This window comes from Theobroma cacao, chromosome 2 (assembly GCF_000208745.1).
Source record: "Theobroma cacao cultivar B97-61/B2 chromosome 2, Criollo_cocoa_genome_V2, whole genome shotgun sequence".
Taxonomy (NCBI): Eukaryota; Viridiplantae; Streptophyta; class Magnoliopsida; order Malvales; family Malvaceae; genus Theobroma; species Theobroma cacao.
In genome coordinates, this window is record NC_030851.1 from 6,615,783 (window position 1) to 6,643,500 (window position 27,718).

Below are 27,718 nucleotides of genomic sequence, written 5' to 3' on the forward strand. Positions count from 1 at the left end.
AAATATTTTTGTAAAATTAAAAAAAAATATTTAAAAAATTATATTTCAATTAATGAGTTAAATATTTAAATATTAAAAACAAACATCTTCATAAGTTAATTAATTTGCTTTTAATTAAAGAAAAAACAAGTGACTATTGATAATTAAAATTTTTTTATTACATGACAAAAATGAACAAGTTGTTAGCTTTTAAGAATCGAATGAATAAAACATTAATTTTTAAAAATATGAATGATTAAAATGTAATTTTTCAAAATTAAAAATAAAGAGATCAAATACTTTTTATTTTATTTAAAAATCAACTTACATACTTTTCTCAAATCATTATACGCTCAAAAAGTGACATGTAAAATTGTGTGGATATAAATAAAAAAAAAAGGACAATGAGGTGGCTAGTTTCATCTGAATTTGTTTTTTATATTAGGAATAAAATAAAAAATAACTTACACCATTTAGACAAAGTTATGCTTAGATAGTTTGTTAATAAACATGTAATAAGGGAAAATAGGGATTGTAAACCCAATTTAGTTTTATAGTTCTCGTTTATAGTTGCCAGACGATGAAACTGAACAAAGCCAACCAGATGACCAAAAATGACACCCCCTTCCCCTTCCCCTTCCCCTTCCCTTTCAATTGTTTGGAGCACTTTCCAATTAAAATTGGACCAGAACTCAATCAGGCCACCTCATTTTTCACATGTTGAGAAGCTGTCTATATCCCAAATATTCATGGAATGACCAAAACACCCTTATCCAGCAAAGCTTGCCATCTTTTTGTTTTTGCCTCTCTCTTGCACGCTTCAAAACAGTGAAGCTCAATTGACAGTAATACCCACTCAGAGTCATTATTATCCCATCCGAACCAACGGAAACCTCCCTGTCGTTTGTCCAAAGCACCTGTCCTCCCTCGTCCACTCCTGAAAACAAGACACGAGTGCCACTTTTGTCTGGTCTTCCCGTCACCAAACATGTAGTTCCCGCAAAACAAAAAAGCAAGAGAGAGAAACGAAATCCTAGAGAGAGAAACGTTTGGAGAAAATGGACGGTAGCACGGCCGAGGCCGAGAGGTGGCTAAGCATAGCGGAGAAACTACTGGCGTCGCGTGATTTGCAGGGGACCAGAACCTTCGCGATCCGAGCTCGAGAATCGGCCCCTGTCCTGGCGGACCAAATCCTCGCCGTAACCGACACTCTCTTAACCGCCCAAGCCAACCCTCAAGACTGGTACGGGATTCTCCAACTCGTTCCCTTAACTCAGTCCATGGAAGTCGTGGCGAGTCAGTACAGGAAACTCGCTCTCCTATTAAATCCTGGGAAGAACAGGCTCTCTTTCGCGGATCAGGCGTTTCGAGTCGTTTCTGAAGCTTGGAATGTGTTGTCGAATCCTTCTAAGAAGACCCTTTATGATAACGAGTTGAGGTTCCTTCAGTTTGGTCATGTGAGTCAAATCAGTCAACAACAACCGCAAACGCAGGCGCTGTTTATGCAACCACCACCGCCGAAAGGGACGCAAACGCTATTTATGCAAACACCACAGAGAGATACGCCAGCGCAAATTACGCAACCGCTATTTGTGAGGAGAAGCCCTAGAAAAAATAATAGTAAAGATGAAAATGCTGCATTAGAAGGAGGAGGGCAGTTGGGTTTAAATAATAATCACAAGGATTCCACTCGGCAGACTGAATCAGCTTGGACGGGGCAGATTAATCAGATAGGTTTAACTGGACCAGGGCAGATTAATCAGACAGGATCAGTTGGTTCGAGCCAGATTAGTCGGCCCGAGCCTACACGGACGAGCCAGATTAACCAGACAGGAACAGCTAGCTCGAGTCAGTTTAATGGGACTGAGCCGACTCGGACGGGTAAGATTAATCGGACAGCAACTCCTTCGACGGAGCATAGTCGGACAGAGTCAACTGGTGTGGCTCGGAAGACTGATTCGACTCGGCCTAGTGAAGCTTCTGAGAACGAGGGACCGACTTTCTGGACGGCTTGTCCGTACTGTTACGTTCTCTATGAGTACCCGAAGGCATACGAGGATTGTACTTTGAGGTGTCAGACTAAGAGTTGCAGGAGAGCTTTCCATGCAGTTGTGATACCATCACCGCCTGTGAACGGAAAGGACACGTATTTCTGCTGTTGGGGGTTTTTCCCATTAGGATTTTCGGGGAATGGAAAGAATATGGGTGGTAATTTTCCCAGTTGGTCACCTATTTCGACCATGTTTGCATGCCCTAACAACAAGAATGTTGAAAAACAAAAGACTGCCAAAAAGTCTGCTCCGAGAGTGTTTTATGATGAACATGATGTATATGTAGAGATATCTGATTCGAGTGTGAGTTCTGAGGAGGAGGAGGATGATGATGATGATGATGAATGGCAGAATGAGAGGAGGAAGAAGAAGGCGAAGAATGCCAAAGGGAAAGGATCCGTGGGGAAAAATGCTAAGAAACCACAGAGTGAGAGAGTGAAAAAGGGGAGTAATGAGCAAGTTAATGTCAGTCACGGTGGGAATTTGAGTGGTGCGTCCATGGTGCGAGATGGTATGCCAACTGCTGAGTCGAGCAGAAGGGGAGTGGGAAGTAGTGGAAGGAAGCAGATGGGAAGAGGGGCAAAGGATTTGGGGAAGTTGGATTTGAATGTGGAGTTTAGTAATGAAGTGGATGAGCCGGCACCAGGGAGGAATGAGGGGAATCATGCTGGATATGGGGAGGAGGATAACAGTGAAGGGAATGCGTTTTTTGAGGGTCTTGATGAGTTTTTGAGTAGCTTGCCTATACTCTCAGTTGTTGGGGATGATAAAGTTAAGGCTACTTAGTGAAGTAAGATCCTTGTTTTTTGGTTTTTTTTTTTGCAGCAGTTGTAGTTGTTGTAACTGTATGCTTGTAGTATTTAATTATGTGGAGGTACTTGGGATCTCCTTCCGTGAATTTCTCAGAGTTGAATTCGATCTTTTCGTCTCATTATTTTTATTGTTTTCTGCTGCCTGTTTATTCTGAATGAATTTTCCTGTTTGGGAGGATAGGTTAGAAAGTTTGGTACATAAGCATGAGACATGTTGGTTGAAGATTGAATATTCTGTCTACCATGATACTAGCAGTCACAGGAATAGATGGTAAGTTTTCTGACTGGTTCTCTTTCTCTTTTGATTTGGGAATTTAACTATAGGGTATTCCCCCTCATGATATTGCTGCCTTCAAATTTTTTTCTCCTCCTAGAGTGCTTTTTTCCCTGCCACTTTTCCCTCTTATAAAAAAAGAAAAAGGACTGACACTGAGATATTAATGTGCTTTGAAAAGGCAGATTGAGCTATTTAGATTTGTCACTCTTGCTTTTGAGAGGATTTCATTGGACAGAGGATTCATAGCAGAAGAAGGTTCAATCTTTATGGACCCTTTATTGATTTTGTTACCAATGCTTGCGTTTTCACAAATCCTCTTCCTTTGTTCTATATATGACTTTCCAGAGGTTGTTTCCATTACCACTTAACTCTTCCATTCTTAAAAAAAGTGTGAATATCAGCTTTAATATCCTTTTTGTTGATTGTGTCCTTGCTTTTTCTTGTATGTACTTGTAATTCATGCATCTTTCTTTATCATGAAAGCTTTGGCTCGAATTCAGTTACCCACCATAACTGTTAGTCTTGCTCTGCAGCTTCAAAATTCTCTCCTGCCCTCTCATTAAACTGACTATTAGTTTTTACCTTTGCTGGATAACTTGGTAGTATGACTTGCCCAGAATTAGTTTTGCTGCAATGCTGGCGGCCGCTGATTATTTCTTCTTCATTGTGGGCCTGAATTTGAGAAGTGGCCTTTCCTTAAGCTCTTTCTGGCTCTTTTTGTAATTCCAGAACTGAAGCATCTAAAGTTTATGGTAATTTGTGGCATGTAGTCCTTATGACCAAGGAGTTTGGAAATTTCCAGTCTGAAAGATTTATTCTTACTACTCTTTATATGGTTGCTCCATAAATAAGACCTTAAAACATGATTCCTTCTGATATGCTGAAACACCCTTGTATCAATGTTGTGCTAATTCTTTAGACGTCTATTCTTCCAAATATCTTTGAAACTTAGCTTTATAAACTCCTTGCCCTTATTTAGAGATTTGAAATCTGATGTTTCCCTTTCCTTTCTTTTTATATCTTGATCAAGGTATTTGGTAACTACTTTGGTACAATATTTTAGTTCAATATCAACATTCTCCAAGTACTGCTCTTTGATAATTGAGTTGCTGTGCTTTATGTTTGATTTCCTTGCTTATAACAGGCGTCATCTTCGTATTGCAACATTCAAGGAGATAGCTAACTTTCTGATTAGATGTTGAAGATTCCAACATCTTATTCTTATTATTTGTTCTAGTTATATGCAACAGTGGCTGCACATTTTAAATGTTTCTATTCTGTGTCATGTGATTTATGCTTTCTTTTCTTTGTGCTTGGTACTGATAATGCTTCAACAGATTTCTTTTTCGTATCATGCATCTCTTACTGAAGGAAAGAAATGTGGGAATGAGAAGTGCTTAGCTGGTTGGATATCTTTGCTTGAATCTGTGTTTGTACTTCTTATGGGGTTTGGGTTTTTGTAACTGACTCTTAAGTGCTTTGTGTGGCGCTGGCGTGGGAAGACATGTGGCATATAGTCTGATTGTTAACTACACTTACTTCCCTGTAAAATATTGGAGGCTGCTTATGATTCTTCTTCCTAGCGGTGAAGTGTTGCTGACGGTTTTAGGTGCTGAGAAGATGTCCAAAAGCAGTACTGTGGGAAGCAGATTACTTGGAATGGAAGTGAACAGCTTTCTTATCTGTCGACCATACTAAGGAATTACAGTGTAGCAATTGATAACTTTCTCTTTCACTGGGGCAAAGGTATGGTATCCGTGTGAAAGTGATAAAGATAGCATCTCCTGTCCATTTAGAAGTGTCACGAATATTTGATTAATGTTGGGCATGGGACCATGGGTAACAGAGAATCTTTTGTCTGAAAGTAGCAATGGGCACAGATTTGAGATGGTAATTGTGGACTTGCTGCTAGACAAGAATGCTAGCATTGCCAAAACTGTGGTGGTGTTTGAGATGCAATTAGTGCAGATGGCCTCTTCAGCTTTGCAGCTATGATGGGTTTGAAATGTTTTGCCATTGGTTTCCGTTTGAAGAGCGTTTTTGTTGTTGGTAGCCCCTATTCCTTGTCTATAGAAATTAAGTTCTCCAATCTGGGAAAGCATGTTATTACTATGAATATAACAGCATCATTGGTGTGACCCATTTGGGGGCTATTGAACTGGACGCCTCATGTTCAAGAAGAGCTATCTTGTTTGTCTCAACATTGTCTCTCTGTAAATGCTGAAAATGACTAATGAGCTAGGAAATTCAAGTGCCGGTGACATCTGGCTGGAAGCATGTAATATATGCGTGGTAGGAAGATTTCTGCCTTTCAAGACCGTGCTAATGCTTTGCCTAAACGTGGATGCAGCACTCAGCAATCAGTGGTCTACCCTGGCATGCCCCTGGATGGAATAAGGGTGTGTCGTGTTGAGTGTCGACCTTGTTTTCTTGTTTGTTAGGCTCGTTATTTGCTGTCCAATGTTTTTGTCATTTCTCATACTTCTGCCAGCGCCCTGCCCTCTTCTTTTCATTATTGTTTTATTTTTCTAATTGAGTATTATGTGTAGTCCAATCACATTAGATATGAATAAATTCTCATGTTTTATTCATCAGTTTGTGGTGGTAGGTATACAAATGCGATGGGTTCTATCAATGTAGGCTTTTGCTAAGTTTTGCCATCTCGCGTATCCAAAAATGGCCTATTCTTCTCTATGACCGTTATTTGTGAATTTTCCTTGACAGATTCCCGCGTTGTCATTATCGGGTGTGTCTCCCTTGCATTGCGTCTATAACCAAGCTTACCTGCAAAGTTTTCTTTTCTTTTTATATTATCACACGAACAAGGCTTTATATATTTTGTGCAAAGACCAGTAAGGCATATGGATTATGGCCTAGGTGTTGCCCATCGTCTTTCTTTCATCGGGCCAATCAACGGAACCCCAAATCCTGTGCTTTATAATATACGATTATGTAATCGATCAGTCATTTTGTAGGACATAGTAAATGATTATTTCGATTAATTTAATTATATATATTTAATAATCAAATTAATTAGATTTATATTTAAAAATAATTAAAATCGAATCAAATTTTACAAATTATCGAATTAACCACAATTAAATTTATTCGATTAGTTCGGTTTGGTTTTCGAAAATTGAATTTTAATTTTTTTTTTGTTTGTATATATTTATTTATGTTACATTTTTTTTATAAATTAATACTATAAAAATATTAAAAATGATGATATATAATTAAAATAAATACGATGGATATTCATACAAACAAAAAATAATTAAAAACATGAATAAAAATAATAACAAATAGTTTATGATTTATTTCTTATACAAAAACTCTACTCTACTTTTATTGAAATTCGATTAATTTAGTTAAAAAAATTTTTAATCCAAACTGAATCGAATTAACACTAATAATCAAACTACTTTAATCAAATTATTTAAAAAATTAAACTAACCAAATTAAAAGAATTGAACTTATTTCGATTCAGTTTGATTTTTCCATTACACATCGCAATTGAAGAGAATTCTTTATTTATTGATCGATCATTCAAAGTTTCGAAGGGGCCAAAATACACAATGGCAGGCAGGCAGGCAGGTTCCAAATGGGGAAAGGCCCAATAGCATCTGTCGGCCCTTTAATAAATTTATTACATTTGACATAGGTTTCTCCGCCCTTCTTGGAGGACGGAAGCAACTGAACAAGTGTAGTTTGATCGATCCAACCGACGCACAACCACTTTTTAAAAACTTTCCCTTTCCTTTGTTAATATCTACTTTGAATGCCTGTCCTAATTCTTCACCACTCCTTTCCTCCTGCATTTCTATCAACACACCAGAAACAGCTCTGCTCCTTTAATCCGGAGAGTCTCTGACCTATTATTTTTAGATCCATCCAATGGCAGCTCTTGCACCTACCTCTCTTTCGAAGGACCCTTTATCAAATGGAGCATTAACGGTAAACTCCTTCCACTCCCCCCCCCCCCCCCCCCCTCTCTCTCTCCCTCTCTTTCCTTTTTCATTTATTACTCTATGTGTATGATTTTATGCTTTATTTTGAATGTGGGTTTGCTGGTTTTGTAGCGGATCTTTGGTTCCAGGGTCAAAAGTCTGGAAATTCAGCATACCCAGTTGAGACTGCGGACTTGTTTCAGGTAAGGGACTGTTTAATCAGTTTTACAACTGTTAAAAATCTCAGATTTGTTTCTTTTATCTTTTCTTTAGGTGGTTTCTTGGAGAGCTATATCTCCAAATGTTTAAACTTTTTCTATGTTCATAACTTCATACCGTTGCAGGTAAGATATTGATATTAAGTAACTAGTCTAGCAAAAAGGGAAAACACGATTCGAAGAAAGAAAAGAAAGTAGTTTATTAACTCTTTCTAGATTGAAAATACATGCAGGGATGTCTGTATAAGGAAAAACTTTTATTCTTTTTCTTTTCTGGGAAAAGAATCAGGAGTACTTTTGAATGACTTAATCTGTTACTGCAGAAACCTTTTGCATTTTTACTATTGCTCTATGATGTTAATAAGGCTTCAACTGATCTAAAATTTTGGATCTGATATGTTGTCCCTTTAGCCACAACCATTTGTTTATTCTTCATGTAAGGAAATTAAAATAGTGGGAATTTGCTAAAGATCTTTTGTGAGTTTCAAGCTCTGATTAATCTTGTTTGATGGTTTGTTATAGGAGAAGTTATACAATTTAAGATTACGACTACAATGCAAGTTTCTGGGTTGACCCTAAGAGATAAGCTTATTTTCAATTCGGTTTTAACTCACCCGCAATGTAGTTTCTTGGATTCAGTTTGACTGATAAATCTATTTTATGCTGCCACAAATGTCTTTCTCTGACGTTTGTAGGAGCAACTCAGGTGTGAAATTGAAGGCTTCAGCAGAGCCTCCAGCACTGACACGGGAGCCTAAAAGTGACAAGCAGGAAAGCATAATGGAAATGGGAAACGGATGTGATTTGTTTAATGAAATGAAAAATAATTTCCTGAGTTTCAAAAAGCATAAATACATGTAAGCTACAAAATCTTGGCCAAGGTGTTTTAGCTTGAATTAGAAATGGTCTGTCCTTTGATCCGATATTCATGTTTGAGCAGGGAAAACTTGGAACTCTTTCAAGCACTTTCCAAGGGTCAAGCTCCTAAAGTAATGATGTATTTCCAGTGATTCATTATAGTTCTTTCTATGACTCATGTATTCATGTAGTCTTTTGGATTTTCCTTCAAATTTAGTTCTTGAAATGTGGGGTAGGATGATGATTGTACTAACAATATCGAGAACAGTTTATGGTGATTGCATGTGCAGACTCTAGGGTATGTCCCTCAAACATCTTGGGATTTAAACCAGGAGAAGCCTTCATGGTTCGCAATGTTGCGAATATGGTGCCCACATATGAGGTATATATTACTATGCTTTTATTTAACTAAGGTTTTTGTTTGCTTTTTCAATGCTACAAAGCCTGCACTTAGGAAATGATACTGTTTGTGCAGAGTGGGCCGTCGGAGACTAATGCTGCATTGGAATTTGCTGTAAATTCGCTTGAAGTAAGTCACTCCTACCTCTCTCTCTCTTTCCCCATTTTTTTTGAGGCATCATAATCTTATATTGCCCTGTTATGCCACCTCTTCTGGAAGTATGCATGACTTTTAATGCAATTCCTTTTTCAGGTTGAAAACATTTTAATCATTGGCCATAGCTGCTGTGGTGGCATTCGTGCACTCATGAGTATGCAAGATGAAGTAGATTCAAGGTTTAGCTAAAAAAGCAGTTTTTTTTTTTTTGCATTTTAATCTATCATCGACATCTTCACATGAGAAAATGAGTAATTGTGTATGCATTGCTTACTTGGATAAACTGTCATATTTCAGTAGCTTTATCAGAAGTTGGGTCATTGTTGGAAAGAACGCCAAGCTAAGTACAAAGGCTGCAGCTTCCAACCTCAGTTTTGACCAGCAATGCACGCATTGTGAGAAGGTACTCTCGCTCTCTTTTGGAGTTTAGTCTTTTCGAGTCCCATGAGACTGCTTCGTCCAACATATATATTCTGCTTTGGGGTTTCATGCCTGTTACAAATGTTGCCCTTTTTGCTGTAAATGGGGTAAAATTGTTGCTGGAGAAGGGAAAAATTTAGGAGAAGTAGCTTAAAATGTAAAATCAAATGATAACTTGATGATATTCTTTTTTTCAGGAATCAATTAACTGTTCGCTGTTAAACCTGCTTACATATCCATGGATAGAAGAAAAAGTGAAGAAAGGGGAGCTTTCTCTGCATGGTGGCTACTATGACTTTGTTGACTGTACTTTTGAGAAATGGACACTAGATTACAAGGGAAGCGTTATGGAGGGGAAAAACAGAGTTGTAGTGAAGAACCAATCATTTTGGTGCTAACTTTCTCCTTACGTCTTCTCTTTATCATTTGCCTCTGCGTTCTCCTTACTCTTTAAGAATGTGCTTGATTTTTAAATGACAACACAATTGACAATAATGTTATTCCTTGTAATTTCAAGGAATAACTGCCATGTAGAATCTGTTGTAATAATATGTTGCTTCTGTATCCATGTTTAAGGGGGGATCTTGCAAAGGATGTAGGGGGCTTGGGTTTGGGAGATTGATATTTTATGCTATAATTTTGAATTCTTTGATGTTATCGTAAACTTTTTCGTCAATAATACTTTCCACATTAGTATTTTTTATTTTTTACTCCTCTTGTTCGCCATAATAATTGTGGCTGAAAATAGAAACAAGCTTTGGTCTAACCCTTGTCTATATTCTATACTTCAATATTAAGATGAAAAGTTACTGCTTTCGAAAATCAAGATGGAATAAAGAGGAAATGGAAGTGCCCTTGGTTTAGACAGGTTCAGCTCAGGGAACAGCATAGCATCAACATTACTGCAGGTTCAGCATTCAACAGGGTTCTAACTTCTAAATTCTATAACGTGCTGTGTAGACTCTCAAACACTTGATCAAGGTTTCTTTGGACACAAAGCTTAGAAAGGGACAGTCCTCTATTTAAAACAAGCAATGTTTAAATAATAAGTCATCTCCTCATTAGATTAATTCTCAATTCACTGAAATGGACTAACCTTGATTAACAAAATATGCTTTGGATGTGTCAGATGCCTGCATCGAATTCCTACAATTTCTGTACATCTCAGTGTCCTCCCCAGTGAGCATGCTTTTGACTATAAGATATTCTCTTTCCAAGCTCATTATCTGAGTTTTCTGAATCCAATCCTTATAATCAAGTATCAACTTAAATGAAAAGTAGATTCATTCATTGAGAACAATAATTCCTGCATTCGGCGGATTACTCCATAAAGTTTGTTTAGGGGTAGAATAAAAGATCATTTGGTGGGTTAACAAGCTACATGGAGATGCATGTTATAGAACAAGAAAATATATGTTATGTAGAACCACAGTTATCTTGTGATCACTCAAGAAAAGCAAATAAAAACACTGGCATAAAATTAGTCAAGAGAAAGGTAAACAAACTTCAATGCTTCAGTTAACAATTTTCAATCATAGAGTGGAACTAGAGGAACAAGAATTTAAGATAGCATCTCAATTATACTAAGCAAAAGGTGGCAATGGCACCTTTGCATATCTTTGAAACATAAAATGGCAAAAAAAAAAAAAAAAGGAATTAAGATTTAAGATGTCATGAGAACATCTTATTTGCATCGGCAACTATAAATATTACATTGATGCAGAAAATGGTGTAAAAACACTCAGATAAACAATATGATTTTGATGTACATATGCATTAAAACTATGAAACTATACAGAGGACTCTCTACATCTAATGCCACTGCATAAGTAATTTGAAACACAAACCTTCAAAGAGACTTTTTAACCCACTGACAAGATTGATATATTGCTTTCAACCATTCTCTCTCTGCTGAAACCTACTCTTACAGAATTTTTATGTCCAGTGCTTAACATGAAACTTCAATTGTGGCATTGATTTGGAATCACTAACGGGTGCAGTGAATGCCCTTACAGATTGACAACCAAATCACGAACAATACTAAACAAACAGCTGCATCAATAGCAAGAACAATCCTGACTTGTCGCCACCACTTCTTTCGAATGTTCTGAGAGCCAGATCTGATCCTCATTGAACCTAAGTCCTTCTGCAATGAGATTGAAGAACTGGCTCCATTTTGGTTATTAGAATCCAATGCTGTTGAATTAACTTTCACTCCTCTATCTGTAGATTTCCGATGCTCCTCCAACTCAATATCTCTGACTGCAACCACATGATCCTTCAACTTCTTCTTCTCTTGCCTGCTAGATTTGCCCAACAAAGGGGCTTTAGTAGAACTAGCAGCTTCAAGTTGTGCATTTGCATTACTTGGAGATGGGGAGAGACCTGCATGGTCTGATGAGGGAGTCTCAGCCTTCCAATCATTGCCACTATGTGAAACGTGTTCTAATGAAGTTATCAAGCGCCGGATAACAGGAACTAGTTGCTCTTGGATGCCAATTGAACTCATACCTGAAAAGCTACCTCTTGAACCCTTCCTAGCAACATTTTCAAATTCATCTCTCATGTGCTCTAGAAACTGAAGCAAACCATGGCTTTCAAGACCCTCATCAACAATTGTGAAATAAACATACCCATCTTCTATCAAAAACCCAAAAATCTTTTTACCTCTTGACTCAAAGTACCACTTGTGGAATGGGGGAGTCCTTTCCAAGCACAAAGCAGCCAAATTTTCTATCTCATGGTCTCCCCCACTGTATTCATATAGAGTCCTGTTACCTTTTGACAGACAACAATAGTGAACAGTGTTCTGAATCGATCCCATTGGAGCCAGTCTCAGTATGCAAAGAATCTAAGCTGCAAGCTTTAAAACGATATAATAAACTAAAATCTTCAACTCCCAAAAGGAATAAGCTTTCAATATCAAATTCAGAGTTGTCAAGAATCTAAGCAATCAAGATCAGGCAAGACAGGAAATGACCACACTCCTCAAGGAAGGACACTAACACCTGGAAAAACAAGATTAATTCCTCAGCAGCAATGTCCAAAGCATCCAAAAAATACCAACACAGACCTTCTGCGAAGTACTCAAAGTCAAGAATGAAGTCCCTCATGTCTGTAACAAAAGGGTTTTTTATTTTTTTTCACAAAAACCCACATGAACAAAAACACAACTCAGCCCAACATATAAAAATCTGTTAATAAAAGCGAGAATCAATCATAATATCACAATATTCAACAGAAACTCAATAGAATTCATTCATGTTAGATAAATTAAAGTTAAAATACTAGATTTGGGCAATACCCCAACACCTCCTATATCCCATAGTGGTTAAAAATCCAATTATTTTAAACAAAACAAATAATAATAATAATAAAAGCACAAAGTATAAGGAATCAGTATCATTCAGCAAAAAGCATACAACTTTTAAGGGAACCCAGTAATAATTCTCAACCGCAATCAAAAGATCCGCTTAAACAAACAAAAACACAACAGAAAAATCAAGCTAAAAAGAAGAAAAGATCAAGCTAAAATAATGTTTGACCTTTTTCAGTCAAAAAATTTTCTCAGCAGCATCAAAGGAGATCATCAAAAGGGCTATTTTTTTAATATAATAATCACGATCATCAATCATTACCTGTGAACAAGGTCTCCGATAACGATCTTCAAAATCTGGGATAAAAATTAAAGCTTTGCATGGAGAAAAAAGAAACTGAAAAACAGAACAAAGGCCTTCTGAGTTGAAACTTGAAATCGAAAGAAGTTATTGCAAAAAAAAAAAAAAACAAAGGCAAAGAAACTGACTCTTATAAACGTTGTACCAAGTAAAGTTATGGATTATGATTTTTGGTTTTACTGCTTCAAACTGTGTCGTGTTGTTGTTGTTGACGTTCTTTTATTGTACCTTTTTTTGACTCCAGAAAGAAGGAAGAGAAATCCGACGTCGTTCACAACTGATAAAGATAAGCTGAGCGTTTAAGAAGGGGGATAATGGAAAAACCTACACATCAGATTACATGGGCCCTCTATATTACTGACCGGCCCGAAAACTTTCTTATCCGACGTGGACATCAACACGAGGTCGGTTCTCATCGTCTTCCTCAAAAACCTCTACTTTTAGGGTTTTCATTCGGGAGTCAAGATCAAGATCAAGATCTCTTTTTTTTCCCCCATTTTTGTGTGGGGAGCTCTTATTTTGTTGGGGTTTGAGATTATTGAGAAGCAATGGAGCCAGAGGTGATAAAAGTAGAGTTGGTACTGCCAACACATATGAGTTTCAAGAGGATACAAATATATGAGAAATACCCAAAAGGCCAATCAAAAGTCAGGTGGAAACAGCTCAAGCAAATCCTTCAAGCTGAAAATTACCATAATTATCCTCCTGATGAAGCCAATTGTAAGGTTTTTTTTTTCTTTCGTTTTTATATAAAATATTGTTTGGTCAATTTGGGTTGATAATTATCTTGAAGAGTTCAGAGTTAGATGAAGCTGAGGTTTTCCATTAGTTTCAATGAAACTCTTACAAAACTATACATTAAAAGCTTGTTTGATCTCTTTGTATGTTGTTGTTTTTATCAATTTGGACTAACAGTTTGGCATTTTAAGAGGAATTTACATGTTTAGAAGCTTCTGTTGTAAAAATATTTTCTTGTAAATAAATCAAGATCAAGATCAACCTGATGGGATTATCCCTCTTTTTAATGTGATTTTGCAGATGTTAATATTGAGTCACCACCTTCAATGCATCCGTGCAAAAAAATTTGTGATATAACAGGATTTGAGGTATGTGGTTCTGTTAATCACTTGAAACTTTGAGGGTAACTTTGAGGGTTTTAAGATTATTTTTTAGGACATATGATACTTGCTTCAAACTTCATCTATGCTCAGTTGATAGTTGATACCTTAGATTGCCCGATTCCTATTGTTGAAAGAGAAATAATACTGCTGTTTGGGTCGCTGTCCGTCTGCTTTAAGCTTCCAACTGTTCATATGTGTCTTGCCACTTCTTTTTTTTTTTTTTTTGTTTTCAGTAGAAAAGAAAAATATGCTTGTAGTGTGTCAGTTGAGCGTGTTGGTTTTAGCTGTTTGAACTAGGTTTAGCTGGATATACTTAGCTAAATTCAACTACACTGTCAATGGATCTCCTATTCTTAGTTACATAAATGACTATTGCTCAAACTCCTTGATTCAAAAGAGGGCGAAATATATAGGCTGCCTTGTGTTACAACCTGCACCAAAGTAGTGGCTGTGGTAGATACTGATTCTATGAATAGAATAACTAAATGTGGCTGTTGCAAACTTTATATTGACATATTGCGTTAAACTCCTCATGCGACTCAACTATTTTGGAGTCTATTGAACCATGTTTGCTTATGCTTAAATTGTTTGCATTGAATGTTTAATATGAACCTGAACTTCACTGTTCTGCAGAGTCAGACTCTAGCTAGTTGTAACACAAATAGATCAGTTAAATTTCTAGAATACAGTGAAGAACAATATACTTCTTATTAGTTCTTGCATCCTCCACTCATTTTGGATACTTGTTTTCTTTCCAAAGGGTAATCTGTTATTGTTGTGCAGGCACCTTACCATGATCCAAGGACCAATCTCCGCTATGCAAATGCTGATGTCTTCAAGCTTGTGAGATCTCTTCCCAATGAGCATGTGCAAAGGTACCTGGCTCTGAGGAAGGCGGCAGTGGTTTTGAAGTGAAGGTTTTTCATTCAAGAGATGTGGAAGACGGGGTTTGGTCTTGAATCAATTATTTACTTGACAATTAGATGAGGGTTTACTTGAATGTATCATCCCCAAGATATCATGGTGTACAATCTACAATTTGTTTGATTCATGGATGGGAGAATACAGTATCACATGCCCCTAGAAACCTCTCCAAAACTGAAGTAATTTTCTTGGATAGTTATGGGTTAATTGTAGTACCAGATAAACTGGACTCCCCTAAAACAGTACGTTTTCTATGGGATGAGGCTGTCTGCTCCAGTGCTCACCAAAGCAGGATCATTCTATTTAGGATTTAATGTGCTAGTTGGTTCATATGTTCAGCCTTGAGAATTTGGACCAAGTTCAGTGCAGTGCAATTGTTTCTTGCCTGGCATAGAAAGTTAGTAACAACTGATATACCAATATACGGCGATTTAGTACCCATCTTTAAATGAAAAGAAGAAAACTATCATGTGCTTGACAAAGAAAATGTATTCTTCTTTTCAGCAAATCAAATTGACACACGACATTGGGGTTTGAAACTTAATTCGTGAAATACTATAAATAAAATTTATTTTAAAGTTTAATTACAATAAAATATTATTGTTATCACAGTAATATTTCAACTGACTAATCTAATGGATGGCCATTAGCTGTTTATTGGTACATCATAACTCGTAAGTTATCGAACTTTCATAATTTTACTTTCTTTTATGTCCCTACTGAACTTTTTTGTTTTTTTTTTTTTTAAAGAAAAAAGAGGAATAGACACAAAGAAACATGAACACATTGTCGAGATGCAAAAGCAGGTCGTAGATAGCAGAACTACCCAAAAAGCAGACAAAGCTCCTATATGGTGACGTGGTGTGGTCAGTGGTGGGCATGTTTTGTTCAACGGCCCATTGAGATAGAAATTCCTGCTGACGTTTAAAACAGTTCAGCTTCATTTAACCTGTTAGCTTGGCCACTGTTGTTCGCTATCGATCAACAAGAAAAAAACAACCGTTAGCCGTACAAAGGAGTTCAACTTGTTGCTTTACGATGCGTAACTCAATTGCTTGTTCAAGCCAAAAAGATCACAATGCTTTGAACGGAACAGTGAGAACTGAATAAATTACTTCAACAACTAATTATGGAGAAGTCAAATGGATGTGTCATCATATCAGAGTTCGAATTGTTCCATGGCATGACTATGAGCAGATTTAGTTTGAAAGCCTTACGTTTCAGTCATGAACAGGTGAGAAGTTGAGCTAACAAAATGTAGAATTTCTCACCAACCAGCCCTAGAAATCCCCTGTTTTCCACTCCCCACACCTATAAAAGGCTTATCAGCGCATGCAATTGCATTAACAAGCTCACAGCTAGCACTCATTTTGAGGCACTTGTCATCTATTTTTTAACCATGGCTTGCTACCGTTTCCCTTTCTTTATACTACCATTTTTGCTGATCACTTTGTCACTTAGGAGCAGCAACACAATCCTGGTTGGTGCCCGACGTTTTTTAGAGACATCGGTGCCAGAGAAACCTGAGCTTCCTAAGCCAGAATTGCCTGAGATACCTCCCTTTCCTAAGGTTGAACTCCCAAAGCCTGAGCTGCCAGATTTTCCGAAGCCAGAAATACCAAAAGTGCCTGAGTTGCCAAAGCCTGAATTGCCCAAAACTCCTGAGTTGCCAAAAGTGCCAGAGCTGCCAAAGCCTGAATTGCCCAAAGTTCCTGAGTTGCCAAAGCCTGAGTTACCCAAGTTGCCTGAATTGCAAAAACCTGAAGAAGTGAAAGTTCCAGAGTTGCCCAAAGCTCCTGAATTGCCAAAAGTTCCGGAGTTGCCAAAGCCTGAATCGCCCAAAGTTCCAGAGTTGCCCAAAGCTCCTGAATTGCCAAAAGTTCCGGAGTTGCCAAAGCCTGAATCGCCCAAAGTTCCAGAGTTGCCAAAACCTGAATTGCCTAAAGTTCCAGAGTTACCAAAGCCTAAGTTGCCCAAGCCAGAACTACCAAAGTTGCCTGACTTGCCAAAGCCTGAAGCGCCAAAGGAAGAAGTGCCCAAGTTGCCTGAATTGCCTACCATGCCAAGTCTTCCTAAAGACTTTCCCATCCCTTCCTTCACTCCACCTTACACAACCACCAGCCCTTGAATCATGACACTGTCTTCGTCCCCTACATTATACATATTGTTGCTACGTATCCCTCTTATAGTAGTCTCTTGATTAGCGGATGAGTGTATTCATTGTTGCTAGACCAGATGATTCATAAATGTGTTGCTTGAGTTGTTGTTTTAGAGCAGTTCTGTTATAGTCGTCTCGACTGTTTTATCATATGTAATTTCTTAATAAATTTATAATAATATACAAAGTTTGATTTTCTTATTCAGTATATTCAATTTTTTTTCAGCCTAGCATATTTATTAGTTACAACAATTATGCAACATGGTCTCCTACAGCACTAAACGCTTCCGTAAGCTGTGTAAATGGATAAATCTCAATTAGTACCTATTGTCTAATGACAGCACTCAAACTAACAATTCTTTCTAAACAAAATAAAGTTCTTGAAATTATGGCTAAAAAGAGAAAAAGAAGGAGAAGGCACCCATTGTAGATATTATTTTGCACAAGCTTGATGTCAGTAAAAATCTTTAATAAGCCATTAAAGACTGTAAATGACATGATGACTTAATGCGAACAAAATCACATTTTTTTAAAAAAAAAACCAAAATAACAATCGTCTTCATATGCTCATAATTCTTCTGTTTTTGAAGTTTTTAACAATGATAAGCAAAATTTGGAGATGTAAACAAAAAAAAAAAATGCGTCAGTATTGGATAATTGAGGGTGTCACGGTTTTGCACATAACCCACAGGTCTAGTTGGGACAACAGCACAAATAAGTGCCGGATACCCCCCAAGGCCAAAAATTGACCATGGGCCAATATTGATTACGGGCCGCATACACGCTGCGTTACCCAATCTTGCAGGACTGTGGATCGAAAGTAGGTAGAATTTGCACAAGAAGCTCGGCTTTAAAAGGACTCTCGGATAAGAGTAATTTGATAGAGATAGAATTCTTATATATAACTATTATTTATTTTACTTAAATTAGGATTTTAGGTTAGTCGGAGAACATTTATTTACTTAAATCTCTTATTACCTATCTTAGTTGTAGTAAACAATTAGAAGTATAAGAAAGTTATATTATAAATAGTATCCTAAGCTTTTAGGGAAAAAAAAGGGTAAGAGAGTCAATTACCCCAGTAATCATTCATTCAAATAATTCAAGCATTTAGGCATTAAGTTATTTGTTTAAAATCTTAGCTATTTGTTTTTCTCTTGACAATAATACAATTGTTGTTTACAATTTCAAGTATTTGTTCTTTTTTGAGAATAATATAATTATTTTTTTAAAATTTTTTTTCAAATTTATTAAGTTTTCGCTTTCGTATTTTTGTACAAAATTATGAGTTAGACATAGTCCTTTTATTCCAAACTTGAAGCACAATGCAGATCTTGGTTAAAAATTTAAGAATTAAACTTGTTTAGACTTTTTATCCCAAGCCTAAACGGTGTACCCTAAGCTCTAAGATCCGTATAAATTCTTGACTAAAATTCCAAGCTTGTGATAGAGGGTTTCTGGTCGTTTAGCACATTGCATAATTCCCACAATCAATTTAACGTTTTTGGTTGGAAGAAGCACATTATCACAGGCATTACTAAACATTCACTTAAAGTTATCCATATTGGCAACGAGGATGGAATTTAAAGAGAAAGAATGTGTAATCAAGGACAGAAAGACAAACAAAATGGAATTGGGGGTGGGTGTGTATTACTGCTCTCAACTGTACTTTCAGTTAAACCAACCGTTCATTTGATAAGCCATTTCAAATTTCCATCTATACCAGGAAAGCATCTGAAATAGTTAAGTTCAAAACTTGTTCAGAATCATCAATTGATTTAATTAGTACAAACTTAAAACTGTTTTTAGCTTAAAATCTTATATTTATAAACCTTTTAATTTCTTTTTGATGGTAGATATGCTGGTGGATAGAGATTTTTTGTATTATTTTGTAAAGATAGAAAATCAAATCTTACTTTTCCTAAAAAGTACTAGATTTAAAACAGCATGATGAATAATAATTTTAATTTGCTATATTATTATATACATAAATGTTTATATAAATTAATTAAAGAACACAAAATTATAATTTGTGAAAATGAGCATTATATATAATATTTTATTATCTATGGCCACTTGCAAGATCAATTAAATCTTATATTAATAGAAAAACAAAACCAGCATGTACAGTAATTGGATCAAAAATTTACAAACAAAAAACAACATTTCTAATGGATGACTGATCATTCTCATGGGTACGTGGGAACAAACAAATGAGTGGAAATGATATGAATTTCGGGAAGGAATTATAGGTTTGGTGGAGACTAGAGAGGTGTGTTCAGCTTAGAAGGAAGAAACAAGGACTAAGAAAGACACAGTGGGAGATGGCGTTAACGTAGCAAAGACGAGGCACGAGCAAACATGATAGAGGCAGCCTCAAGGCATAAATATTGATAATATTTTTCGTTGCAATGCAAACTTTATATTGACATATTGCGTGGAACTCTTCAGGCAACCAAAAATCACCTACGCCTCATCAGATATGCCGTTTTGGAGTCTATTGAACCATGTTTGCTTATGCTTAAATTGTTTACCATTGAACTTTTAATAACAACCTCAACTTCACTCTTCTGCAGAGTTAGTCTCTGGCTGGCTAGTTGTAACACAAATAGATCATTTCAATTTCTAATAGACTGCCCTTAGCTGTTTATTGTGTACTTGATAACACATAAGTAATCCAACTTTCATAATTTCACTTTCTTTATATCTCTCACTTAAAATTTTTGTTCCTTTTTTTTTCTTCTAGAAAAAGAGAAATACACACCAAGAAACATGAGCAAATTGTCAAGATGCAAAAACAGGTCGTGGATAGCAGAACCACCAAAAGAGCAGATAAAGCTTCTAGGTGGTGACGTGGTGCGGTGTGCATGTTTTGTTCAACGGCCTAATAAGAGAGAAAATTAAATTCCTGTTGATGTTTAAAAATTTCAACTTAATTTAACCTGTTAGCTTTGCCACTGTTGTTTGCTATCAATCAAAAACAAAACAACAACCGTTAGCCTCACAAAGGAGTTCAACTTGTTACTTTAACATGCGTCACAATGCTTTGAACGAAACGGTGAGAGCTGAAAAAAGCTAATTCAACAACTAGATATGGATAAGTCAAATGGATGTGTCATCATATCAGGGCTCGAATAGTTCCATGGCATCGCTTTTAGCAGATTTAGTTTGAAAGCTTTACGTTTCAGTCATGAGCAGGTAGGTGAGAAGTTGAGCTAACAAAATGTAGAATTTCTCACCAACCAGCCCTAGGAATCCCGTGTTCTCCACTTCCCACACCTATAAAAGGCTCATCAGAACATGCAATTGCATTAACAAGCGCCCAGCTATTACTCATTTTGAAGCACTCGTCATCTATTTTTTAACCATGGCTTGCTACCGTTTCCCTTTCTTTATACTACCATTTTTGCTGATCACTTTGTCACTTAGGAGCAGCAACACTATCTTGGTTGGTGCCCGACGTCTTTTAGAGACATCGATGCCAGAGAAACCTGAGCTTCCTAAGCCAGAATTGCCTGAGATACCTCCCTTTCCTAAGGTTGAACTCCCAAGGCCTGAGCTGCCAGATGTTCCGAAGCCAGAAATACCGAAAGTGCCTGAGTTGCCAAAGCCTGAATTGCCCAAAACTCCTGAGTTGCCAAAGCCTGAATTCCCCAAAGTTCCTGAGTTGCCTAAGCCTGAATTGCCCAAAACTTCTGAGTTGCCAAAGTCTGAATTGCCCATAGTTCCTGAGTCGCCAAAGCCTGAGTTACCCAAGTTGTCTGAATTGCAAAAACCTGAAGAAGTAAAAGCTCCAGAGTTTCCAACTCCTGAATTGCCTACAGTTCCAGAGTTGCCCAAAGCTCCTGAGTTGCCAGAGCCTGAATTGCCAAAAGTTCCTGAGTTGCCAAAGCCTGAATTGCCTAAGTTGCCTGACATGCCAAAACCTGAAGAACCCAAGGTTCCTGAGTTACCAAAGCCTGAGTTGCCTAAGCTGCCTGACATGCCAAAACCTGAAGAACCCAAGGTTCCTGAGTTACCAAAGCCTGAGTTGCCTACGCTGCCTGACCTGCCAAAACCCGAAGAACCCAAGGTTCCTGAGTTACCAAAGCCTGAGTTGCCTAAGCTGCCTGACCTGCCAAAACCCGAAGAACCCAAAGTACCGGAGTTGCCCAAGCCAGAACTACCCAAGTTGCCTGACTTGCCAAACCCTGAAGCGCCAAAGGAAGAAGTGCCCAAGTGGCCTTAATTCCCTACCATGCCAAGTCTTCCTAAAGACTTCCCCATCCCTCCCTTAACTCCACCTTACACAACCACGAGCCCTTGAATCATGACACTGCCTTTGTCCCCTGCAGTACACATATTGTTGCTAGGATTCCTCTTATAGTAGTCTGTTGATTAGTGGTTGAGTGTATTCATTGTTGCTTAGACCAGATGATTCATAGATGTGTTGTTTGAAATGTTGTTCCAGAGTGGTTCTGTTATAGTCGTCTCGTCTGTTTTATCATAGGTAATTTCTTAATAAATTTATAATAATATACAAAGTTTGAATTTCCTATTCAGTATGTTCAATTTTGTTTCACCCGAGCATATGTTTTAGCTACTACATTTATGCAAAATGGTCTCCCACGGTACTATACGCTTTCATAAGCTGCGTAAATGGTATAAATCTCATTTAGCATCTATTGTCTAATGACAACACTCAAAGTAACAGTTCTTTCTAAACAAAATAAAGTCATTGAAATTAATTCAGGACGATGATTTATGGCTAAAAAGAGAAAAAGAAGGACAAGGCATGCATTGTAGAAATTCTTTGCAAACAAGCATTGACATGACCCGGATAAAAATGGTCTTTCCTATTCATACAATCCCTCTGTTTTGAAGCCTCTAACAGCGATAAGCAAAATTTGGAGAAAAAAATAAATAAACAAATAACAATATCTCATACTCATCACTAGATAATTGAGGGTTTCTTGTCATTTAGTACATTGTATAATTACCACAATCAATTTAAGGTGTTTGGTTGGAAGAACCTCATCATCATATGCATCACTAAACATTCACTTAAATTTATCCATATGAAATCAATTGGAATCAGAAAAAAGAAAGAAGAAAAGAAAAAAGGACTTAAAAAATGTTGAGATTCCCCTTCAAGAAGCATAAATTTATACATATAGTCAAGAAACATAGTACTGAAACAGAAAAAAAATATTTGAAATTAATTTGTTCTCCAAAGGTGATTGGTGTTAAGACGGAGTTTGGCTGACTGATAGATGATCGGATGAAAGAGGTAGTGGTGGTACCCATTTTGAGGAAATGGATGAAGCAGGGTGATTTTTTTGTGCGTTTATGATTCTTATGCTGTAAAGGAATTCAGGGTTCCCTTGGGGTTTTTGTAGGTCCAGTATCTTCTTGCTTGATTACTGGACCGCCCTCAGGTGTTTTTGTTTGGTTGCTGGGAGTTCTAAGTCTCTTCTGTTATTTCTGGGCTCTTCTCCTGCATGTATATTTTTGTTTGTTCGCAGGATCGAGGCCTCTTGGAAGGATTTGTCTTAGTTCTGGGGTTTCTGGTGTTGGTCTTTTCCTTAGGATGCCGTGATGATGGATGTTATGGGTCAGTTCAGCTGGAAGGTGGGAGGAGGGTCAAAAGCCCGAACTCTAATGGCTCCTTTTTGTCTGAGAAGGTGTGGTGATGATCTCAAAGAGGACTCACCCTAGGTTTGCTCTTACTCTTCAGAGATTGGTTGGCTTAAGAGTGCTGTGCAGATAAAAGATGCAGAGAGTGATGGTGCTGGTCCTGATTACTGACTGAGTTTCAAGCGATCTCGTTTTTGGCTAACGCTTTTGATGGATGGCTCTGATTGTTGAGGTGCTTCCTGCTTTATCTGAAACTCATGTCTCATCGAGGTTTGTGACAGGTTTGACTCATGTTACTCAGTTTATGAAACAAATGACAACCGATGGGCAATTGTTGTGTGATGATGCTATGGTGGTCTCTGGATCTTTTTGATTTTAACTGGGAGCTTGTACATACTCATGAGGGTGGTCTCGTCCACTTGACTACCTGATTTTTGTTTTTCATGTTTTCACGATGGTTCATGTGGCCTTGACCTGAACAAAAAGCTTGAGGTCCTGTATATCTTGGCTTCCTCTATCACATAAGGATAGATTTTTGTAAAATTTCTGTAAGTAATGAAATTAGTTTATTTGTTTTAAAAAAAAAAACAATTTATTTTTCAAATAGAACTTAGAATGGAAAAAAATGTCTTATTTCTGTAACTGAGCCATTGAACTGAAGGAAAACAAAATCGAGATAATTAGAATGCGAGAAACATAAAATTAACTTGTTATTACTTTGCGGTGCTTACTATGCTTTATTATTTTTATTACTGTTATGCAAAAGGTTAGCTATCACCTCATTGATAAATCACTTTTGTCTTGATTAGTAATCATTTTCCATACAAGCAAAACCTGGGTGGTCAAGTACTGAGGGAGATATGAATGCAATGCATTCACCAATTTCTACAATAATAATGTAGCAGGGACATGTTCGTTCACTAAAGAATGACATTTTATCGAACCATGCTAGTCATGGATGTGATTGTGAGGAGATACGTGAAGTCTAAAATAACCGAAAATTTGTCAAAAGATTCAAGAACAAAGGGAATGAAACTAAAAACATGCAAGCTGTAGGCCACCAAGAGTAGATCAAAGCCTGGGTTGCCTTCGATTTTTCCCTTTTGGGCCAGTTTCAGTTTATGCCTCCCAATTAAAAAAGACACATGCTGACAAGAATTATGTTAAAACGAAGAAAAGAAGAAGCTAATTGGCAGGCTGAAACAAAGAACAAGAAAACAGGCTGACAAACTGCATAAATGACTTTGATGAAACGATTAATGATTCTGGGTACATAAGATTTGTCTAATAATCAAAATACATTCCAATGAGCATTTTTTGATGACTTGACCAAAAGAACTCAACTTGACAATGTATAAATTTGTATATTTAATCTGTTGTTATCCCCTTGTTTAATTAATTTGTAGGAATTGTTGATAAGGTATTTGGAGGCAGTGCACGTTTTAATCATGATACGGAAATAGTCAAGTAATGTAGGTGAGACGTTGTACTAACTACGTAGAGGAAATCCTACCAAACCGGCTTTCAGACCTCCTATTCTCCGCTTCTCACATCTATAAAAGCCTTATGAGACACGAACAACAATGCACAGACAAATAAACTTAATCTAAAGCTCACTGGTTGGGAAGATTCGTTATCCTTCTTGTCATCTGCTTCAACCATGGCAAAAAATGTTCGCCTTCCTTTCTTCATTTACAGCTTTTGCTCATTAGTTTGGCAGTAATGAGTGTCTTGGCAGGGCTCGACGCCTTTTAGAGACTCAGACATCCTTGCCAGAGAAGCCGGAACTTCCTTATAAGCCTCAGATGCCCGAATGGCCCAAAATGCCAGAGTTGCAAAAGCCTGAAGAGCCCAAGTATCCTGAGTTGCCAAAATCAGAAGTGCCTGAGAAGAAAAAACCCGCACTGCCCAAAAAGCCAGGAAAGCCCAAGTACCCTGAGTTGCCAAAACATGAAACGCCTAAATTACATGAGTTGCCAAAGCCAGAGGTGCCTAAAGCAACTGAATCGCCAAAGCCAGAGGTGCCTAAATGGACTAAATGGCCAAAGCCAGAAGAACCTAAGTGGCCCGAGTTTCCAAAGCCGGAAATGCCCAAGGTGCCAGAGTTTCCAAAGGCAGATATGCCCAGGGCCGGCCCTTGGGTGAAGTCACCCAAGCAAGGGCTTTAGGCCTCCAATTTAGAGAGGCCCAAATTTTAAGAAAGATTTATAACAATCATAATATAATTAATTATATTAAAAATATATAAAAATAAAAAATAATTCATAAAATTATTTATTTTTTATTTTTTTAATTATGTGCTTAATAAATCTCAATTTTCTATTACTTCTTTATTTATAAAATACTATTAATTCTTAACTACATTCTTTTATTTTGAATAAGCCAACAATCATATGTATTTAATCATCTCTAATAATTATTTTTTTTTCACTTATTTTTCTTATTTTCAATCAACGTATTTAATAATTTCTAATAGGTATTTTTTTCCTATATATAAAACTAATTATTTTTTTCAATGTATAATATCTACTTTTGAAATCTTTCTTTTTTATTTGCTCTTTCTTTCTTTAATTTCAATTTTTTTTCAAAGAATACACAAGAAGTCTGTTCTTTTATTATCTTTATAAAGCTATGAGCCTCATTTGCGGTTTACAATAAGCATTCAACAATTAGGTACTATTGTTTTAATCTTTACAGATTTTTTTACTTTAATTTAGATTTATATTATATTATTATATTATTTTTATTTTATATGATAGTTGATTTATTTGAATTAAAAATTTTAATTGTTGATTTTATATTAGTCATTTAAAAATTATAAGATAATTATAATAGTTAAATATTTTTAGAATAATGTTAACAATTCTAGTAAGTGTTGCTTCAAGAAAAAGAAGTTTTTCAAAATTAAAATTAATAAAATCTTATTTAAGATCAACAATATTTCAAGAAAGATTAAATGGATTGGCTATTTTATCAATTGAAAAAAAAATATTAAAAGAACTTGATTATAAAAAATTAATTAAAAATTTTACATCTTAAAAAGCTAGAAGAATAAAATTTTAATATTTTTTTTAATTTTAATAAAAAAAACTTCATTTGAATATTTTGTTTTAGATATTTGAACTTATTGTACTACCCTGAAAATGCCTAAGGTGCCGCAGTGGCCAAAACTAGAAGTGCCCAAATTTCCTGAATGGCCAATGGCCAATCCTTGAATCACTACACTGCACCCCCTGTCCTCTACAGAAGTTTCCGCAGACTGTTGGGTGTTCTAGTATAACTTAGCGTGTCAATAATTGGTGAATGTATGCATTCCTCTAACGTGTCTCTCTTTGCGGAGAGGAGATTCATATACTGATTCTTATGTCCACACGCCCATGGTGCATGATTCTCCAGTACTGTTGGTTGTATTGTATGTTTATATTTTATTAAAAGTTAATAACTATTACATAATTAGCTACATTTTAGTCGTAGTGTCGCATGCAATAGTAATTCTATACATTGTTAGTAAAATATAAAAATTTTCTATATACGTAGGGATATGATTTTAATTTTATTAAGTCAAATATTTGAACTTCATAATCATAATTAACTTATAATCTAATTGGTACCTCGATACAGTTTTAGCCAACTATTAATTAATTAAATATTGATTTAATCAATTTTTTTTTCTTTTTTAAGAAAATTCTATACAACTTAACACTTCCAATAATTAATTTCCTACTGCATAAACAAAAAGTAACCCTTTAAAAGAAATAGTGAATTAATCAAATTTCATTTTAGATCCTTGTTATAGCCATTAAAAGATTTGATCATTTAAAGCTAGTTAACATCTTTTTATAATTGCAAGAAAAATTCAGTTTTTAATAATAAATTCAATATAATTTGATCAATCCTTCTTGTTTTCCTTAAGGTAGAGAATTTTTTCTTATTTATAACCATTCTTGTGGTGGAAAAACCAAACCGAATATTGTTATCTCTTTCTTTCATCACTAATCCAATCTTTGCTGGTGACTTGAGGATTCTAATTAATGTCAATTAACTATAAAAATGAACATATTTTATCTCAAGGAATTAAAAGGGCATTATCAATAATCTCTTCAAAGTGAATAATACCTAGAAAAGTAGACCGAAGGACTTATACAATCTGTTCTTTGGCCGATTTATGCCCGCTAGATCGATGATTGAGATTGCATTCATGCAACTGCCTACAATACCATATATTCCATGAATAGTCGGTAAATGTTGTGAGCAGCAAGCAATTAGGTTGGCTAATGGTAACTACAAAGGAGCAGTTAGCAGAGGGGCAGAGTGCAAGCTAGCAGTATTTTTAATTTGCTATTTAACTCAAAACAGCAGTAAATCATAAAATAGAGCTTAATTTTTGATAGATAGATAGATGTGTTTGAGTAATTCATTATTGTGATATTAGCAAAGGAAGTAATGCAGGTAAGCAGTTGGAACTAACTACACACACTTTCCCACCAACATTTCTCAAAACCCTCTTATTTTCAGCTTTCTGCATCTATAAAAGCGTAATAGACATGAATATTCATGCACAAATACAGAGAGCAGTAGAGCTGGTCAAGCACTCTTTCCACTTGAAGCTTTATTTGTTGCACCAGCCATGGCTTCTCACTACCTCTCAACCCTTACATTACCGCTGCTTCTAATCACTTTTTGGTCCATGAGCGGCGACAGTGCCATCCTTGTCCAGGCACGCAATCTTCTTGAAGTAACTTTGCCAGAGATACCCGAACATCCTAAGCCTGAATTGCCTCACCTACTGCCATTTCCTAAGGTCGAATTGCCACCATTACCTGAATTTCCAGAATTGCCAAAGCCAGAACTGCCCAAATTGCCAGAATTGTTTAAGCACTTTTTGCCTACCGCACCAACTCCTGCCGAGGACATGTCCGATCCTAAGCTTATTCCATCTCATTCAACCACTACTCCTTGAATCCTTACACTACCTTAAGTTTCATTATTGGTAGCATTGATACTGTACCAAAATGCTGATGCTCTAAATTACATATATATATATATATATATATATATATATATATGTGTGTGTGTGTGTGTGTGTAGTAGTAAATTAATTAAC

General features: G+C 36.4%; 5 protein-coding genes and 1 pseudogene across 19 annotated transcripts; 5 read left to right on the forward strand and 1 right to left on the reverse strand.

The window, feature by feature from the left end:
- On the forward strand, positions 707–5,713 carry LOC18608210. 5 transcript variants are annotated; one of them, XR_001926771.1, is made up of 3 exons: positions 708–2,820; positions 3,024–3,374; positions 4,457–5,713. XR_001926771.1 is itself a non-coding variant. In XM_007042787.2 (2 exons), exon 1 carries the CDS (start codon positions 1,038–1,040, stop codon positions 2,814–2,816), a length of 1,779 nt encoding a protein of 592 aa, XP_007042849.2. In that variant the 5' UTR covers positions 707–1,037; the 3' UTR covers positions 2,817–2,820; positions 4,457–5,713. The 5 variants fall into 5 exon arrangements, 2 of the variants coding, with proteins under 2 accessions (XP_007042849.2, XP_017971656.1); XR_001926773.1 differs by having other exon boundaries at positions 3,024–3,113; XR_001926772.1 differs by lacking the exon at positions 4,457–5,713 and having other exon boundaries at positions 3,024–3,113; positions 3,298–4,450.
- LOC18608212 (beta carbonic anhydrase 5, chloroplastic) lies at positions 6,792–9,821 on the forward strand. Of its 5 annotated transcripts, XM_018115840.1 has the most exons (10): positions 6,794–7,073; positions 7,199–7,269; positions 7,807–7,866; positions 7,955–8,141; positions 8,225–8,273; positions 8,411–8,524; positions 8,618–8,671; positions 8,795–8,877; positions 8,996–9,101; positions 9,316–9,821. In XM_018115840.1, exons 3-10 carry the CDS (start codon positions 7,839–7,841, stop codon positions 9,514–9,516), a joined length of 822 nt encoding a protein of 273 aa, XP_017971329.1. In that variant the 5' UTR covers positions 6,794–7,073; positions 7,199–7,269; positions 7,807–7,838; the 3' UTR covers positions 9,517–9,821. The 5 variants fall into 5 exon arrangements, with proteins under 5 accessions (XP_017971328.1, XP_017971329.1, XP_007042851.2 ...); XM_018115839.1 differs by lacking the exon at positions 7,807–7,866 and having other exon boundaries at positions 6,792–7,073; positions 7,980–8,141; positions 8,999–9,101; XM_007042789.2 differs by lacking the exon at positions 7,807–7,866 and having other exon boundaries at positions 7,980–8,141.
- On the reverse strand, positions 10,632–12,995 carry LOC18608213 (phytolongin Phyl1.1). Of its 6 annotated transcripts, none has more exons than XM_018115845.1 (3): positions 12,924–12,995; positions 12,757–12,831; positions 10,632–12,126 (listed from the first exon to the last, which is right to left on the reverse strand). In XM_018115845.1, the coding sequence occupies exon 3, from the start codon at positions 11,940–11,942 to the stop codon at positions 11,106–11,108; it is 837 nt and encodes a 278-aa protein (XP_017971334.1). In that variant the 5' UTR covers positions 11,943–12,126; positions 12,757–12,831; positions 12,924–12,995; the 3' UTR covers positions 10,632–11,105. The 6 variants fall into 6 exon arrangements, with proteins under 6 accessions (XP_017971334.1, XP_017971333.1, XP_017971336.1 ...); XM_018115844.1 differs by having other exon boundaries at positions 10,632–12,233; XM_018115847.1 differs by having other exon boundaries at positions 10,632–11,974; positions 12,941–12,993.
- On the forward strand, positions 13,137–15,178 carry LOC18608214 (chromatin-remodeling complex subunit ies6). Its single transcript, XM_007042795.2, has 3 exons — positions 13,137–13,515; positions 13,834–13,901; positions 14,700–15,178. The coding sequence occupies exons 1-3, from the start codon at positions 13,344–13,346 to the stop codon at positions 14,829–14,831; spliced, it is 372 nt and encodes a 123-aa protein (XP_007042857.1). The 5' UTR covers positions 13,137–13,343; the 3' UTR covers positions 14,832–15,178.
- LOC18608215 (periaxin) lies at positions 16,173–17,111 on the forward strand. Of its 2 annotated transcripts, XM_018114464.1 has the most exons (2): positions 16,173–16,701; positions 16,819–17,111. In XM_018114464.1, exons 1-2 carry the CDS (start codon positions 16,240–16,242, stop codon positions 16,966–16,968), a joined length of 612 nt encoding a protein of 203 aa, XP_017969953.1. In that variant the 5' UTR covers positions 16,173–16,239; the 3' UTR covers positions 16,969–17,111. The 2 variants fall into 2 exon arrangements, with proteins under 2 accessions (XP_017969953.1, XP_017969951.1); XM_018114462.1 differs by having other exon boundaries at positions 16,173–17,111.
- LOC18608217 lies at positions 20,318–21,549 on the forward strand (annotated as a pseudogene).